Here is a 17887-nt window from a genome sequence, read left to right as displayed (position 1 = left end):
CTGTACGCTCCGTCGTTGTCAGTTCGTTTGTATTCCGCCCAACAGTGCCTTTTGCGACTTAGCAGGCGAAGGGTACGATTCTTGATTGCTGTAGGTGGCTTGCAGCTTTTGGGAACCGTTTGAGGAACTGAATGGTTTGTAGCACGTAAGAGCGTGTGCAGTAAGAAGTCCCAATGACCGTCCATATCGAGTTGGGGGTGAACATCCCAAACCACCTGTTGTAGATATTCGTGTAGAGCTGGTTTACTCAACCGTTTAAAATTCCAACGCAAGTTATTGGTGGGGTATCTTAGCTTAGTTTTGCTGACAAAACTAAAGTCTATGACGGCATGATCGCTTTTCCCCGGGGGAGCCAGGATTGAAGGGTTGTCAACTAGAAATTCTTCGTTTGTGAATACACCGTCTAAGCGCGATGGTGTCTCACTGTTTCTTCAACGAGTTGCCGACCTCACATTTTCGTACAATCCCAAGTCATCGATGAGGTTGAAGAACCGAGCTTCAATTGAGCTGTCGCCTCCAGTATACGTGTGTTCCGCGAAGTTGAATCTAGGGAGATTAAAGTCCCCTAGAATCAGGATGTATGTGAAACCGAGACGAGTAGAGCGGGATAGTCCTTCCAGCATACGACTATCGTACTCGATGTCGGCAGTTGGCTTCCTGTAAATGACTTCGACTAGACACCTCGAAGTACTGGACAATCTTACAGAGCACCATGTAGATTCCTCAAGATTGTTAAACTCCAGGTTATGAACTTGATGCACCTCAAAGCAAGAACGTATGTAAACAGTTACTCCGCCCCCAAATCCTGATTTTCTGTCATTGCGGAACAAAGACATCCCAGGTAATGCTAACTCATGGTCCGAGAACTGAGAAGATATCCAGGTTTCAGATATTCCTATCAGATGGGCCTTATTAGCATTGCTAAGTTCACGTAGTTCATCCAATTAGTTTGGTAGACTTGCGGCGTTCATATATAAGCAGTTTATGCTTTCAATTTGGAACGCGTGAGCTTCTTCTTGTTTGCCTGTATGAGCCTTATGTGAATGGACAGGTAGCCCACCTATATGAGGTTTGCCGAGGTGGTAGGCTCTGTCCTTTACACGATTTTTTATCGTCTAGACAGTCCGCAAGTGTAATGATCAGCTCTAATTTGCCTTTTTGTTTGATCCTAGCTTCGTATGGCCTATCCGGGTGCATGTGGATTCCAGGTGGCAGTCGACGTCTGTTTGTACGAAATGCTTCCAGAGTTGCAGCCGCCAAATGGGAAGATGGGAAGGTTATCTTCATTAGACAGGGTCTAGAATCACCATCCTTCTTAGCTTGTCTCGTTACATGCTGAGTCAGTATGTTTTTGAGCCTCAAGGACTGTTTGATGAATTTCCATTCCCTGATGTCAGTCTTTGATTGAGTAAAGTCCGTATTTTCCGGTATACCTTGCACGATTATATTCCTCCCGCGGAAAAACTGATCGCGAGTTTCTCTGGGGATGTTCCGGATGAGATTGCGCTCAGAATACGGTATGTCAGGAAGTATTCTTACAATCCCATCTGATTTCAGTAAATGACTCGCTAGTAAGACATCCTCTACGTCGGTTGCATTCCTAATTGTTACACGAAGTAGACTCGGGCGATTTTGGTGCTAAGATTCCTTTCCCCGAGTGAGCCGTATGACTGTCAAAGGCTTTATTCTTGGAAGTCCAAGTTTCTTGTTCAATTCTCCCCAGAACATCCTATCATTTTTGTCCTGCAAACTGAGAGGGAGGTCAGGGTTGTCTTTGAATTTCATGACTTTGAGAGAGTCACCACGAACCGTTTTTGTCGTCCCAGGTTTTCCGGTGCGTTCAGGCTTAGCAGCTTGTTGTTTGGGGGTCAAAGCACGTTTATGAATCCTTGGCTCTTTGATGACCGGACGGGCAATCTTGGGGGTAGACTGTGCGACCAGATCACCAGTTGACTTCTGTTCAACAGCTGGGATGTTCAACTTAGACTGTGACGCTTGGTCCTTTTTAGCTCTTTTGACATGGGTCCAATCACCTACATAGTTTTCGGGAACCACTGTCGCGTTCAAGGACCTTGAGCTGTGAGACCCGAGTTTGCTGAGGGAGTTGAGTACCGTCGTCGTAATCATGGTGCTGAGTTTCAGCGTGTCATCATTAATGCTGTTGCATGCTCCGTCGTTGGTAGACCTGTTGACATCCCTGTTCTCGTTTTCAATGCGCTCTCTTGTTTGTCTACCCATTTTTTGACTGTCTTTTCGCAAGTTTACCGACAACTTGCTCTGCAGACCTGTCGGTAGGACAATAATATTACTCAGCAAGACTGCAGCATCCGTGCTGTACGTAACACATCCCCACTTATGATCCGACTTGTTGAGTCTGTTAGAGGCAGTTGCTGTGAGATCTGTGCACGCTTCGTGGAACCAACCTTTGCAGTTGCCGCACTGCATGCCAGGTGTAACAGCAAAACGGCATCCAGGTCGTTTGCATGAACTTTTCGTGACTGTATTGACGTAAACTGTGTTGTAGATGCTAGCAAAAACCTAAGACCGTAAAAAATACACGAAAAAAACACTGAAAACCGACAAAAATGGATAAAACGGATGAGATAAACTGAACTAGTCTTTACGTGAAAAACTGAAAAAAGAACCGAATAGTAAGCTGAGGCAAAACCACAGTTAACTATTAAATTGGGTGAAACTCAAAAAAGTAATCTACCGAACGTTTAGCTCAGGATAGATTCTTTTGGTCAGAAATGGTACTTTTGTTGCGTAAGAACACAGCAAAAGTTTGATAAATGCAAATCACGTTAGGACTAAACTTCCCGTTCGAAAAGCGCAGTCAGATAATAATTACTATTTGCTCATTCTTTTACTAACATCGAGAGTAAACTCGTGGCGTTCTAACAGGCATCTAAGACAGCTGGAGATAATCCATGCGGAATGTGAGGCAGTTAGCCATCGAAGACAATGGGAGATGGACGTGGAATTTTGTGGATTGGTTGAAGTTAGACATTAACACCGTCGTGTACCAATTCAGTGGTCCAGAGGTTAAGCATTCGTGCGAGAAACCGAAAGTCACATGCACGAGTCCCACGTGCGTGACCATCAATACGGAATACCGAGGGTTCCCATACTAGAGGAAATCAAAGGTTCAGTACTTTCAGGCTCTTAATATTGGTCTACCTTAGACAAGTCCATGTTTTCAATCAAATCAATTAATTCATTTATTCATTTATCTTTTTGTTTCTTTAGACAACTATCTATTCTTAGACCTATATTTGAATCCTTTCATGTTATTTTTCATGCCACAACCAACCAGTCGCGTGCCTAGTAATTCGTTGGCCTCCGGTTCAAGAAATCCTAATTCTCTTTGATAAATGTACTGACTTAGATTACAAAATGTTCAAGCCTAATAATAACTAAGAAACGAACTGGAACTGATTAAGTAGAGTAACTAGATCACTATTTTTTGAACATGATCAAAGACCCGTTAAAGCATAATAGTAGTACGGACTGAACACAAAGACAACAACTGATTTGCACAAGCTCTTTACAACGATTTCGGTAACACGTAAGCTATCACATTACCCACCATGGATTAATAATGAAACCTGAGAGCTTTTGAGGCGTAGGAAACACTTCTGGTACTTATTCTTGTCAACAGGACACATATCATTTAAGTGTGAATATAAAAAATGCGGAATATATGTGACAAAACCATAGCTAAATCTCGTACTACTTACGAAAGACAGTCAGAATAAGATAGCCGTACTTTTCCGAAACGATTGCTTTTGTATCTTAAACGGCAAAAAAAACGTAGTGATAGTAATCTCTCATTACTGTTGCACGAAAATCCAGATTTACCAGCTGAACCAGATCAGGCAAAACTTGAGACGTCTTCAAACTATTTTAGCAAAGTCTACTCGACGTGTATTGTTACAAATACTTGTCCCAATCACACCGCGATACCAGCCATAGTACCTGTACGTGTGACTGAGAACAGAGAGTGAGGGTCAATGGAATTCTATCCTAATAGAAGCCGACCAAAAGCGGTGTACCTCAAGGCACTATCTTAGGCCCTCTAATTTTACTTCTCTACGTTAATGAATTACCGCTATTAATTAAGCCTTCGACACTATTATTTGCGGATGATGTAAAAATCTGGAGAACCATAAGAAGTGAGGCTGATAATTTTGACCTCCAAGCTAACTTAGATGAAGTGGTTAGATGGGCCCGAGGTTGAGGTTTAGGAGTTAACTCTAGTAAGAGTGTTCTCATGCACTTCGGACACGGTAATGGTTACAATTATACTGTTGATGGCACACCTTTTCCGCGCGTTCAAGAACACAAAAAGTTAGAATTAATAGTGAGTCACGACTTGAAAACAATTACGTATTGCAACGCAGTTGCTGCCAAAGGTTATCGTGCGTTATGTTCACTTCGCCGAGCATTTAAATGCTTTGACGAGGAGATATTTCGAATTTTATGTCGCCTGTGTAAGACCACACTTAGAGTACTGTATCCAAGCAGCTAACTCATGTCTGATTGAGAATACCAATTCAATTGAGCGTGTTTGGCATATGGGAACAAAATTAGTGAAGGGTCTTTCTAGACTCCCTTACGATGAGCGCTTAAAACACCTAAACCTTTTCCCTTTGTCGTGTCGTAGGACGCGAGGTGATCTTATAATGGCACTTCAAATTTTCGATTATGATTTGTGTGTTAATATGTCCTACCTTTTTGCTTCTTTCAGCAATAATAATCTCTGAGGTCATAGCAAGAAGTTTCGTAAACCACGACCTAATAAACTTAAAGTGGGTCACGTTTTTCTCATCGATGACTGGAACGCCTTACCCGAACAAATGGCATCAGCCTCGTCAGTGAATATTTTCAAGGAGAAGCTGAACCTTCACTGGAAGGCGATCTGTCAGGATTAACGCAGGTTTACCAACCTACTGTCCTTATTACTGAAGACTGAAGATATTGGATATTGGACCGTTGGTTTAGTAACGGTATTGTGCATAATATGAATATTTTTTGTCTACAATAATGTCAAGTATAATTTATTCTTGGGTGTCACATGAGTTGAACCTACATGGTTAGCTGTATTCTTCATTGTGCAATATCTCCATTTTATAGGTCAGCCACTGGAGAAGTTATTTGCAAACGGTTACTTTTTGGGAAAACTTTTGCACAAATATAACAAATTTCAGAAATTCTATCTCCTGAAAAATTCCAGGTATAAGTGACTTTTCTAACTTCTATCAAGCTCGCCGGAATCGATCATTCAAAATTATTCCTACCTCCGATCAGCACTCCACGAAATGGGAATAAATATTGATGCACACCTAAGCCATGACATAATCACCGAAAAACCTGGCAGTATACACCAAGTTCTGTACCAGATTTACGTTATTTTAAGTGGTGTTGATGGTTTCAACCGATGTGATACCATCGACTTCAGTAATTTCGAGCATACACAACTGAATACTCTCCAAAATCTATCTTACAAGAACGTGAGTGGTTATATCTGTGATTAACAGACCACGATGAGTTTTATTTAGGCTTTTGGGGTATATGAAATATCTAAAAGGCTGGTATAACCATATAGTTATTATGTTCATATCATCTACATTAATAAGGATTAAAAAACAACACTTTATTTCGCATGAATATTTTTAATATTATGCATGTCTTTAACCTGACAAGAGGACTTAACAGAATTTTAATTTTGGATTTAGCTAGGTGACGGATAACACATGAGACGGTGAAATAATTTATTCATAACTAAACCCCAATATGACACTGTACATCGGAAAAACCTGTAAATCTACCTTTTAAAATTGAATAATATGGTTTTGAAGATATTTGGGAAAAAAGACCATATATAGCTGTGTTGATATTGGCAACAAACTGATAGAAGGAAATATAACGTGTGAGAATAAATCGGACGAGACCTTTTCGATTAACACCGTCTGCTATATATATCTTACAGACTAAATATTAATATTTCATCAAACTACTATTAGAGTATGGTTAGTCAAAGAGTACTTAGACGTCAGCTTTATCAATAGGTGATCGGACTCATTCCTTCAGGTGTTTATTCTGAGGTTGTTTCATAGATGCATCTCACTGCTCTATCGTCTTGTACACTTCAAACCGAGTTAAATCTTCTCATTTTGCCTATTGTTGAGTACGGATCTCAAAAATCGCTTTGTTTTGTTTCTTATAATTCAGGTCTTTACAGCATTTTCATAAGCCATGCAACAGAGAATAGTAGCCAGCTTATGAGTCGATCTAGACTAATTATTTGTAGTGTTTTATATTTCACTACGACATCCAAAATAAGCTCTGTGTATGAAATCCAGAGACTATATGGTCCAGTATATTATACCTTCTCAAAAACAAACACACAGCTTTAAAAATATTTTGACTGTAGTTGATAACATCACAGCCATTGGTGATTACATTGTTGTAGTTTTAGATACGTAATAACCGTTCACAGATGATAGTGACAGTCATATCACGACTTCACACCCCCTAATAAACAACAGCTAGTTCACCTGGTATCCGTAATAAACACCTCGACCAACTCCTACTTTAAATCAATTTGTTTCTGTTTCTGAAATCGGTTTTGTTGGTAGAGATTTTCCGTTGCGATTGAAATTGAATTTAAAGTTTATGAATCTCTTCTTGTAATTTCAGAAAAGGCTAGTTGTACTCACTCTTTTCGTTGCGTATGCGCTTATTTATGCGTTTGTGAAACTGTTCTAACTGAAGCATGAGTAACTATTGAAGGAAAGTGATTTAAACATTAATTGACTGACTGTCATACGGGAACAAATATTTTCGTGAATATAAGGCAAAACAACATGTGCTTTGCAATATTTAGATTGTTTGATATTGGTTCGTGTATAATATAATTAACCAATGTTTTTATTAGATAAATATGCAGAATTTTCACGCAAAATTCAAAGCTTAACTATATTTGAAACAAACGAAGGTAATTGCTTTTACTGGGACAGTTGTAGAATAGACAATATAAAGTAAAAACCGGCAGATCAAGCTTGACAGCGTATGAATATTTACAAATTTTGTCTATCTCAGTGTTCAGAAATGATATGTATCCAGAATTGCTAAATCTCCACTAGTCCATGACCTCAAACATAATACCTTTGGTTTTGTGATTCAGTATATGTACAAAAGAGTGAGAACGGCAGATTACAATATAAAGACACTTAAAAAGCTGGTTTTATACTTGTAAATTACTCAAGGATTTATTAAAAACTAGAATTTGTTTAGAAGTCAAAACCTATTTGAGCAGTAATCAGTTGAGACAGTGTATAAGTATCACAGATACGACAGTAAAACTTAAGTAACATGTCATAAGTAATGGGTAAACAATACAGACTGATTGACATTTTAAAGGTAGAAGTATTGACAGAAATATTCAAACACTTAGTCTCTAACCATTTCTATGGATTTTGAGAGTGACGAATTTTTTACCAAAAGCACAAACCCCGCTATCACAGAAGATTATGGGGGAGCACGGTTAGTCGAAAAACATGTTCTGGTGGTATTCATAATAGAAATCAAGCTGATTATTGCTATACAAGAAGTCATATAATCCAAAATCCTTAAAACTGAAGAATGAATTGAAAAAAGTTGCTTTATTTAGTTCAAATAAGTTCTCGCATAGCTGTGTAACCAAGGGAAATCGGCTATTTAATATGTAGCTCAAAACCAACCCCAGTTTAACCAGTTATTACGAGCTCACTTTAGTTTTTTATGCCCTTAAACAGATATGTGCTGTAAAGGCGTATTTATAGATGTTTAAGCATTCCATCACCCAAAACATATAGAACAATATGATTACAGTCGGGTTGTAGGGTAATTCTATTTAGTACTCCAGCAAATGTGCTTGCAAATTTCATTGAAATGTGGTTTCATAATGCTGTACTCTGAAAAAGGGCCGATAAAGTCATCACTTTTATAACTGTGGACGGCTCCTCAGATTACCTAATGATCTCAACTGCCACTGTTTCGTCTTTTTAAATATCATAAAGTGGACACTTAAAGGATAATGTCTAAAGAGCAGTATTGTGCGAAATGTATACAAAATTATAACTACAGTCAAATGTGTAATTGCGTACTGACGGACCAGATGGATAATCTTGCATTTTAGTTTTTAACTAAAAGGCAAAGAGGGTCATATTAAATAAAATACCTGCAACACGTTTTAAAAAGATTACGATTATCTTTGAGTCATTCAAGCCTAAATTTTAAAATTTTCTGCATCATTGCCTTGATGAATTTATATTAATTGTCATTTCTGTAACACATTAGGAACATTTATAGGATTTTTATGAAGGCTCATAACTTAACGATAGTTTATCTAAAATGTGGTGAACTTTAATCACTGTGTGAGGATTTCAACCATTTTTTTCAATCTATAGACCAGTAAACTTATATATGAATGAATAAAAGGTAGTCAAAGGGTTTCTGATAATCTGACTATGACCTCTTTTGAACTCCAGAATGTAACGCGGAACATGGTACACAACAATTCAACGGACTTGTCAATTAGGATATAATTATCTGTGTAACACTCAATATTTTTTGTGCAACAATTGGCAAAACTTTACATATTTGTAAGGTTTGGAATAACTTGATAATTCTTCGCCGACTGTAAACAAAGTTTGAGATCATCCGGATATCCTGAGCAACTGAGAATTAGCTTTGAAGTTATTACCCACGAACCAACTGAGAGTTGTTTCCAACAAATCACACGTTGTCATAATAGTGAAAAGCTTCTATTATAATTCATAACGTACTTAATTTAGAGAGTTCATAATAGTTGGCACTTTGCACAGATCATAATGTGAGTTGTAAAAAAACTTGAGGAAACTGGAAACGACACACTAATGTTTACTCATTATTCGCACTATCAGCGTTCTTTATTTTTACATGATTAGAACAAAACGCAGATGTAATGGTTCAAAGCAAATTGAATTATATTCCCACTGAGAAACTCATATGCGGCAAGAATTTTGTGATTAAGGATTAAATCTTGCATCTATATATGTTTATTTCATGTTTTAAGTCGTTGGCATCACGGGATTGTATTAGTTGAACTAGTCCTCTTAACCATTCTGTTGGTGTTGGTAATAAAGTAGATTGTATTCAAGGACAATTGTGTATGTTTGACAGAAGCAGAAAATATTGCTCATTTCAAACTGCGGAAATAGTGCAGAGATACTACTTAGTTGTATTTTTAACTAGTTTTTAATTTTAAATATGCTGTTTTTTAATTTGATCGTCCTTATGTTTAAAAAGCAACTAAAGCAACTAATTCCGAGACAATCCGATGTTAGTTTGGCGCAAATTCTGTCACGTTATGAACGACAAATGAAAATAAATGAGAAGCGAATTAAAGAGGCTGATTTAATGGATACATTAGAGAAAGATGCTCTCGTCCAAAAACGTCGAAATTCAAGACTTCAAAGAAGTCGTGACTTGCGTATGATGCAATCTGAATTAATGGCCAAATTAGAGTAAGCAGTCGCTTATATTTCGTTGTAAAATATATTGCAAAGGATAACAATATATTGGTTTATCTTATATGTTTCTAAATTTATGGTCTAATTGTGAGCGAAATGGTTTTAAGGATATTTTGTAAGCTATGAGAAACTAATTTACATTAAGAATCAAGCCATTTTACGAACAACCAAAAATGACTAAACGCCGTAAGGATGTTTCTCTAGATCAGAACTCCATATCAGGCCATACTTACGAACTTACACGAAATCAATCTCAGGCCTTTCGGAAGTCACAAGGGGTATGGTTTCTTTCGTCACTAACTAGGAATTTTTTATCCAAGATGCTTACTTTGTTTGATACCGCGTCATCCATAGTGCTCCTTAAAGCATTTATTTTTAATTCACTAATTCCTTGAAAGTTTAATTCACTTTTAAACCAACTGATGAAGTAGACCAAGGCTCAACATATCTTCCGACGGATTTACAGATTTAAAAGATATGGAGAAGGGTTTTAAGCATATGACATTTTCCATATAGATTTACTACTGATAAATTGAAACAATTAATATTATCCAATGATTAGAATGAGTAGATAATTCAAATTTGTTCATTCTTATAATTTTCTGGCTAACTTCGTTTAGTTTTCGATATAACATAAGACATACTATTGTACATATATTCTAAATTTTACTCAAAAAAGTTCCAAGAATCACTTAAATAAAATTCGTCTAACTAGAAAACCTACTTTATAAAACTTGAGTTAAAATCATTACTTTATTCGTTATCTGTGTACTGATGGCTGCAGAAACATTTGCGAAAGTGCTTAAAATAATTTAAGTGGTTAATTTTGCTCTATATTGTACATCTTTTACAGTCGCAAAAATTGCATAAGTTATTAGCAAAAACATCTTTCATGTTAATGAGTTTAGCACTTATGAAATTATGATACTTGTTTATTTTTTCCACAAGATCTTTGCCCAATGGAAGTTTATAAGACGGAATTAGATAACTATTCCGAACGCAATACTTTTAAAAATAAGTGAACATTGATTTTGTAAACACTTAGATTTAGAAAAACAAAATATTCTAACATTCCTAGTTCAAATACGTTAATATATGCTAAAAAATCATTGCTTAGGGTTTAAGGTGAGAAATGAAAAGTGACTGAAAGTTGTTTCTCCCTGTCCCCTCAGTTTTGAACCTCAAGTTATCTCCACTGATATATATCCATATGCTAAAACGACTATATATATATATATATATATATATATATATATATATATATATATATATATATATATATATATATATATATATATATAGAAGGGAGGAAACTAATATTATCACTTTCAACCAAACATCAAACTTAATTGCAAATCAAAACCTCAGACCTGAAAATATGATTCTGAAACATGAAAAGGATGGTGCTTCTTCCGAAACTGTATCAGTGATAATAACCTGTATCTAACGTTTCAAAGCTATGATATATTCTTTCTTAGCCTGTGATCGATTATGATTTGACGATAGGTGTGTAGTCGTTAAACATATACGTCCAATGTTTTAAGGTACCACAAGAATAATGTGTCTCAATAGTTGAGGAAAGGTTCATGTATTGTGCTTTCATATCACACTTTATGGGTAACGATTAGTAAAGCTATTCAACTATTGACATTGAAGTAGGTGAAGTTATGTTTGTACCTTCAACCCGGAGGTTGAAAATCAAATACTTCAAACGTTAACCAACTTGTTGACATTTACTATGAGGAGTCAAAATATTGTTTAGCATATGACTATTACGAATTGGTAAGTCATTTTCTAATATGACTTAATAAAATTTTAATGAACAATATTTTGAAGACAAAACTTACTTTTTACCCGATTCACCAATTTTTATGCTCAATTTTTAAGGTTTACCTTCAGTACTTACAATATGACTAATTTTCTCAACTCATCTCTAGAGCATCTATCATCAATTTACCACGATCTGTTCGGAACAAACTAACAACTAAAAGCATGGACAGGCAACAATCCAAGCAAACACATACAGTAATGTTCTTGTTATTATGATTATTTTCCGTTATATTGATATGTATTTGTAAAGCGTGGGTCAAAGATTTCAATGTTGTCTTGATTTTGAATCGATAAATTAATAACTCATGATGTATAGTTATTAGTAATCGTTAAAACTCATTGCACATTCTCAGTCAGCTAACACTTTTATTTTGGCGCTAAGATGGTCTGAGGTCAGTCAATTCTACTGATTGTCGAATCTGACACATGTGAGTCAGCTCAAATTTCTATAGAAAGGTCAACGAATTCAACTGAGTATGATAAGCTACTTTTATTCAATCCACTTATTTGTGTTTCAACTCAAGATGTTTCCAACCACTTTTTTGAGTGATTTAAGACTTCGTTCCAACCGAATTTATAATTATAATAACTGAGTAAGTTCATTCGTGTTAGTATTTCTATGGGCAAGAACAGTAAGCAAGCGAACTAGTATCATATGACACTGAGTAGAAAAGATTTACCTTTAAAAAAGTGGTGTTACACTTTCCAAAAACATATGGGTACGAAATCTCCAATAAAAAAGATGATGTAATAAGTCTAAGACTCAGTATAATCAAATGATATGTTCCACGTTGTAAGAAAGATCTCATCTTTAAGCAATCAGCCATGATTGATTTCAAGTAAATTATTCCTGGTCTTCTTTATGATATTACCAGGACCTTGTTTTAAATCCTTACATTTTCTTATACTACTGAGATGATCTCTCAGTCACTTCGTGAATTACACCATTGTTTGATCTTAACCAAATAATTCCAGTCCTGCTAAAAACAAAACGCTATTTCAAGTATGTTTTCTAAAACGTTCAACTAATATGAGTAAGAACTTAGTTAGGGCGTTCAGTTTATTGTACTTTAGGTGTGACATTTTGCTTTAATAAAATTTCTTAACATCATAGACAGATATATTTACAGTTCATCATAGCTATCATTCAATAACTCAACAAAATACATCGTAATGTAATGTATGATAACTATCACATTTCAGGTTTATTTAATAATACCTCATTACATTCACAGAATAGTGTCAGTTTAAAAGAATTGGATGAATTTGACTCGCGTAAAGAGAAATGTGAACTGTATAACGGCGATGTATCAAAAACAGGAGATAAATCTAGCGAACAATTAAGTCCAAATTTAACACTTAACACCTCAACAGACGATTTTAATAAAACGACAATGAATTATATGAAACAAATTCATAAAAGAGTTCACGAAGAAAAAAAAGCAATATATGAGCGTCAAAAAAGAAGGAGACGAGTTATTATGGATATACTGGAAGCAAATCACATCCGACAAGTAAGTTGTCTTTAAAGTGATTGTGATAGAGTTAAATATTAGAAGAGAAGCCATTAGTCTGTAAGTAAGAACAAAATACGTTTTAAGTGCTTAACGTAAATTAGAATTGTTAAATAAAGAGCACAAGGTTACATTGGATTTATACCCACAATAGGGAGGAGATTTTAGTTACCGAAAATTGGATTTCTGATCCAGATTGAGCAAAGGTAGCTTAGCCTTAACAGAGGTTAAACAATCCCGTAAAAGTGATTAAGTAATGGTTATAAATGGTAGCACAAAACATTTATATTTAGACAGAGAATTCTTCATAATGTTATAGCAGTGAAATCCCTTTGCTTTTTGTTGGTGAGAATGTTGACACATTGGACATTTTCACTAACAATACTACACTCAGAGTTCAACAGAGACCGCATTTTCTTGAAATATATCTCTTATAACACTGTCAGGGAGGATGACCTTATCTAAGTTTCTATGAATGAACAAAAATTATCCAAGTATTCCAGAATTTAATTGTCAAAGATTCTGATCACTTACAAATTCTTTTCGTTGTGAACTAAAATCGGGTAGGGATTTAGTGAAAGGAAAAAATAATGAACAGCCGTTTCCTATCGATATAAAGTCAACTTTAATGATTTCCAGTGAATCGGACTGTAATTGTAGTGGTTTTCATTTAAATTAGTTTTTCATAAACTAATTAAATTAGCCAAGCTTTTAATTGACTTAAATATAAATACATCCGTACCAAAAATTATAATACAAAAGTTTTTCTTATTTAACTTATTTTTAAACCATAATTCTTTGTGATCATTTAATCTTAGGAGGAAATCAGATCAGAGCAAATTGTGCAACGATTATCACGTCAGTCTCACTTAGAAAGTCGTATTTCTGTACAATTAGAACAAATTAAACAAGAAAAATCAATAATTTTGGAAAATCGTCTTGAACGAGAGCGACAATATGAAACTAGAAGAGAATTAGAGTTTCAATTAGCAATGGATCATGAAAGAGTAAGGCCAATTACAAATAAGATTATTTTAAAGGAATAAACTGAAGGTTCATAAAATGTTTTCCTTCCTGATATTTAATTTTATCCCCCACTTTCAAAAATTCATACTTTTTATGGTAAGTAGTTTTATTAAGGTTTCATATAATTTATGAGTAATAAGCATTGTAAACCAAGTCCAACTGAAGAACCATTGAAAACCAGGTAGCAGTGAACGGCTGTTTTACTTCCGTTCGAAACTAAATGGCAATATGTGCTTACGATCTTAGCCAGTAGGAATTCTTGAATCTGTGTTCCAATTAGCTTATATATTTGATCACCCCAAAGACCAAATTATGTAATATTAGGTTACTAGGCTACTACCAAATGATCTGCTAGCGTCTTATAAGAAGTAACCTCAGTAGTAGTGATTCTTACGGTGATATTAGATTACGTGAGTTTGAATATTATAGGGGCATTGTTGTTATATCCAAACAATAAATAAATGAATAGTGACTGTCAGGAATTATTTATAGCCTATTATTATATATATTCTCATTGGATAACTAGTGAGTAAGTAGATTATATGTATATTCATACTTCTTTCATCATAAGCTTTCATTTGACCTATTGGGTGCTGTTATACGATATACAATTCTTAATTTATTCACACTCTGTTAGTTGCAGTCACCTATGCGCACAGCCACTTTTGGCTTGATGCGATGCAGTCTGGTCTACTTGTATGAAAACTACATGTGTTTGAAATGTACTATTCACACAGCGGAGGCTGATATCTGTGTTTTGAACTGAACATGTCGGGCTAAGCGAGAAGCTGCTATACAGAAAACCGATAAAGATTCAGAGTTGACTCAAGGCTACTTGTGCTGGTTAACGCATTATTGGTTTAACATAGGGACAAAGTCAGAGAGGTCGGTATGCTGGTTTTGGAGACTTTATCATGTGATATTTGATGGGTCATAGGACATAACAATCATATTCATAAAAGCTAAGGAAACACCTCGATATATAGTATCAGACAGCCCGAATCCGGGATTAGACCTTCTTACCGATTGCTTCCAACTATTTGATAGCTAAAATAATTTGATTTCTGTAAATCAGTATATTATTACACAAACTGAGAAAATAGTTAAAAACACCCCTGGAAATAATGAATTGGTTCAAGTAGTCAGAAACTTAAGGATCAATTATAAGGAGAGAATCTACCAAACGGCTGAACACAAACAACAAAGGTAATGAAAACATTAGTAACACTGGAGAGCTGCAAAAAGGAAAATGACGACAAATTTTTGGTGAAATAAAATGTTGGATAAGAAATAAATTCACTGATACCGCTACGAACAACTTTACAGTGAGGCCTGTAGTCTGGAGGTATTACCTACGGTCGTTTCACTAGTTTAAACAGAAAAGTTACAGTTTCTACGACGAATAAATGAGCTATCTGAGAGTATACGGATTTTTGTAGTAGATAATAATGATAAATCATGGTTACAAATTGCTTAGTATTTCTGAAAAGTTGTTAGTTAATTTCTGCTGAACTCAACACTAATGTTGATTACTTCGTCAAGGTAGTCTGAGATCATGGATGAAAAATCACCAAACAGTTCTCTTGGCTTTACGTTAATGACCAAACCTACTCAGTTTAGATTGAATTCACTCAATTGCTCACTTTTGTTGTTACCATATTTTACTGTCTCCCTTAAATTAATGGAAGGTTTATTGAGGAGTCAGCGCATTTTTCGGTTAATAATTTGTACCTGAAAGGACGCCAAAAGCATTTGCATTAAATAAATGTAACACAATGTCTACTATTAAATTTAAGACTAAATAGAATATGTGTTTATTGAACTGTCCCATTAAGATATAATGCTGCGAAATACACGACACTATGAATAGAAAACCCATCACCAACAATATTGTTTGAGTTCACTAACATTATGATTGTTGATTTTGAATTTTAATAATAGGAAATGCTGCTTCAACAAAAAAAGGAAGAAAAAGACAAACTTACAATATTAAAACAACTTTGGTTTGAACAAAAAGCTAAACGACAACAAGCTTCTTATAAGCGTCATTATGAATTTATTCAAAACGATATCATACCATTATTATTACAATTTGTTATGAATGTTGCTGAATATCGGATGTTCACAGGGAAGTAAGTTCGGAAGGTAGACGGTGTATAACTCTTAAAAAACACCTTTGAAATTTTATATATACTGAAAATTAAAGAAGGAATGAAAACAGATATTTTTTCAAACAATCAAGTTAAAATCTTAATTTTATGTTTCATGTCAAGATTTACAGATGAGCTGTAGTCCCACTTGATTGAAGTCCTTGAGATACTGGCAATCTGCTTTCTGAACACTACCGTTCAGATAATTTATTTTCCTATCTTCTTGTGCTACTGAAAAGTACATTACTTTGATAAAGGAAGATTTCCGTAAAATCCTATATTATTTAGAAGTAAATCAAATACATAATTATTAGCTGAAGAACTACTGAAAACAATGGAAAAAAGATAGCTGTACCATCCTATTTGAGAATTCCTCAGGTGTCCTCTCAAAAATGAAATTGAAAACATGGTCTATTAGATTACGATTCACCAATTTAAATCTTTCATATCGCAAGATCTGATAGCCATGGGTATATGAGCCCATCACTGAGGAGTATTAGACTGAAGCGAAAAGCTGTATAGAATTAACCTGATTCCAGATAAGGAAGAGAATTTTCTCTAACTACTAAAATTGGAAGAAAAGTTTGATAGATTATTATTATGAACAAAAACATCTTCAGTGAATAACAATACCGTCTCTAATAAGAACAGAGTTAGGATCTAAAATACTTTTTGACAAAAAGTGGATATCAATTTTACCGGCATGACTATAATTTATATACGAACCAATCAGATTTAGGATAACAGGTCTTGGATTTTGGCACGAAATTCAGTCATCCAATTGACAAAACGGCGTTTTGATACTTTGGCTGATGTCAGTTCGTGATAAAAACCCTGAATCTAATTGCTAACCCTAACCATCAACCCCCGCTCTGGCTTACAACTTTCATTTAGTCCTCGTCAATAGGTGAACATTCTCAAGGTCAATTTAGCGTCGCTCAAAGGTTGTCCATAAATCATAGTCTCACCATCTCACTTGAATCTAATTTATTTCGAGTAAATTAAAAGACTGACAAAATAACTAAACATATTATTGTAACTTACGAAGTTTAATTGCCTCTAATATATGGCATGAAATAGGAGTTGCACTGTATTACAATGTCTTTTGTTACCCCTGTTCAATTCATTTCGCAACAGACTTTCTCCTATAGACGACACTTTCGTCCTCCAACTTTTTAGAGGTCGATTTAGAACATGCAAATAACGACGATGAAAATGGTGACAAAAAGTAGTCTCCTGATCGCCTTGAACAACAATTTAGGCATATTTAGGACGCATTTTACCTCTGCAGTTGTAAGATATTGCTTCAGGAATGGTCAGCGTTAATGCCTGAACTAATGTTAAGGAATGAAGTAATTGAGTGTGATGATCACTTTGTGTATGCTGAAAGTCTTATCAGCTTTGGTGAGTTGGTGTCTAAAGAAACCTCTATACGAATTCAGAATGTTTTCTTAGCTATAGCCAACATGCATCACTCGTGAAGTGTTCATCCACAGTCTGCCGCTTTTTACTTTATGGCTGTAAAATGTGGTTTTTAAAAATACAGGATATTCATAGGTTACCAGCAGTTAATTACAGCTATCTCCTAAGTACTGCTCTCATATCGTGGAACGACCGAATTAACAGTGCTGAGGTTAGGCCCAGAGTACTAAGTAAGGATGGCGAGTTAGCTGATGAGTTAATGAGTCTTCATTAACTGAGGTGGTCGAGATATGCATTCATATGATTAATCACCGCTTACCTCGTTGTAGCTATGTTTTCTGGCGTAAAAGTGAGTTAGAATGACTCTAGGGGCATCCGAAGCAAAAAG

The 17887-nt window shown here is 35.3% G+C and overlaps 1 protein-coding gene across 1 annotated transcript in view; it reads left to right on the top strand.

Moving 5' to 3' along the window:
- Positions 1-5017: 5017 nt before the first annotated feature.
- Positions 5018-17887, top strand: part of SPEF2_1 (Sperm flagellar protein 2) — a 58171-nt gene continuing 45301 nt past the window's right edge. Inside the window, exons 1-7 of the mRNA XM_051208619.1 lie at positions 5018-5236; positions 5267-5513; positions 9334-9551; positions 11495-11582; positions 12623-12901; positions 13720-13908; positions 15869-16059. Coding sequence (XP_051070764.1) covers positions 5322-5513; positions 9334-9551; positions 11495-11582; positions 12623-12901; positions 13720-13908; positions 15869-16059 — 1157 coding nt within the window. The 5' untranslated portion in view covers positions 5018-5236; positions 5267-5321. The remainder of the gene's footprint in view (positions 5237-5266; positions 5514-9333; positions 9552-11494; positions 11583-12622; positions 12902-13719; positions 13909-15868; positions 16060-17887) is intronic.

The sequence above is a fragment of the Schistosoma haematobium genome, chromosome ZW (assembly GCF_000699445.3).
Source record: "Schistosoma haematobium chromosome ZW, whole genome shotgun sequence".
Classification (NCBI taxonomy): Eukaryota; Metazoa; Platyhelminthes; class Trematoda; order Strigeidida; family Schistosomatidae; genus Schistosoma; species Schistosoma haematobium.
This window is presented reverse-complemented; position numbering and strand designations above follow the sequence as displayed.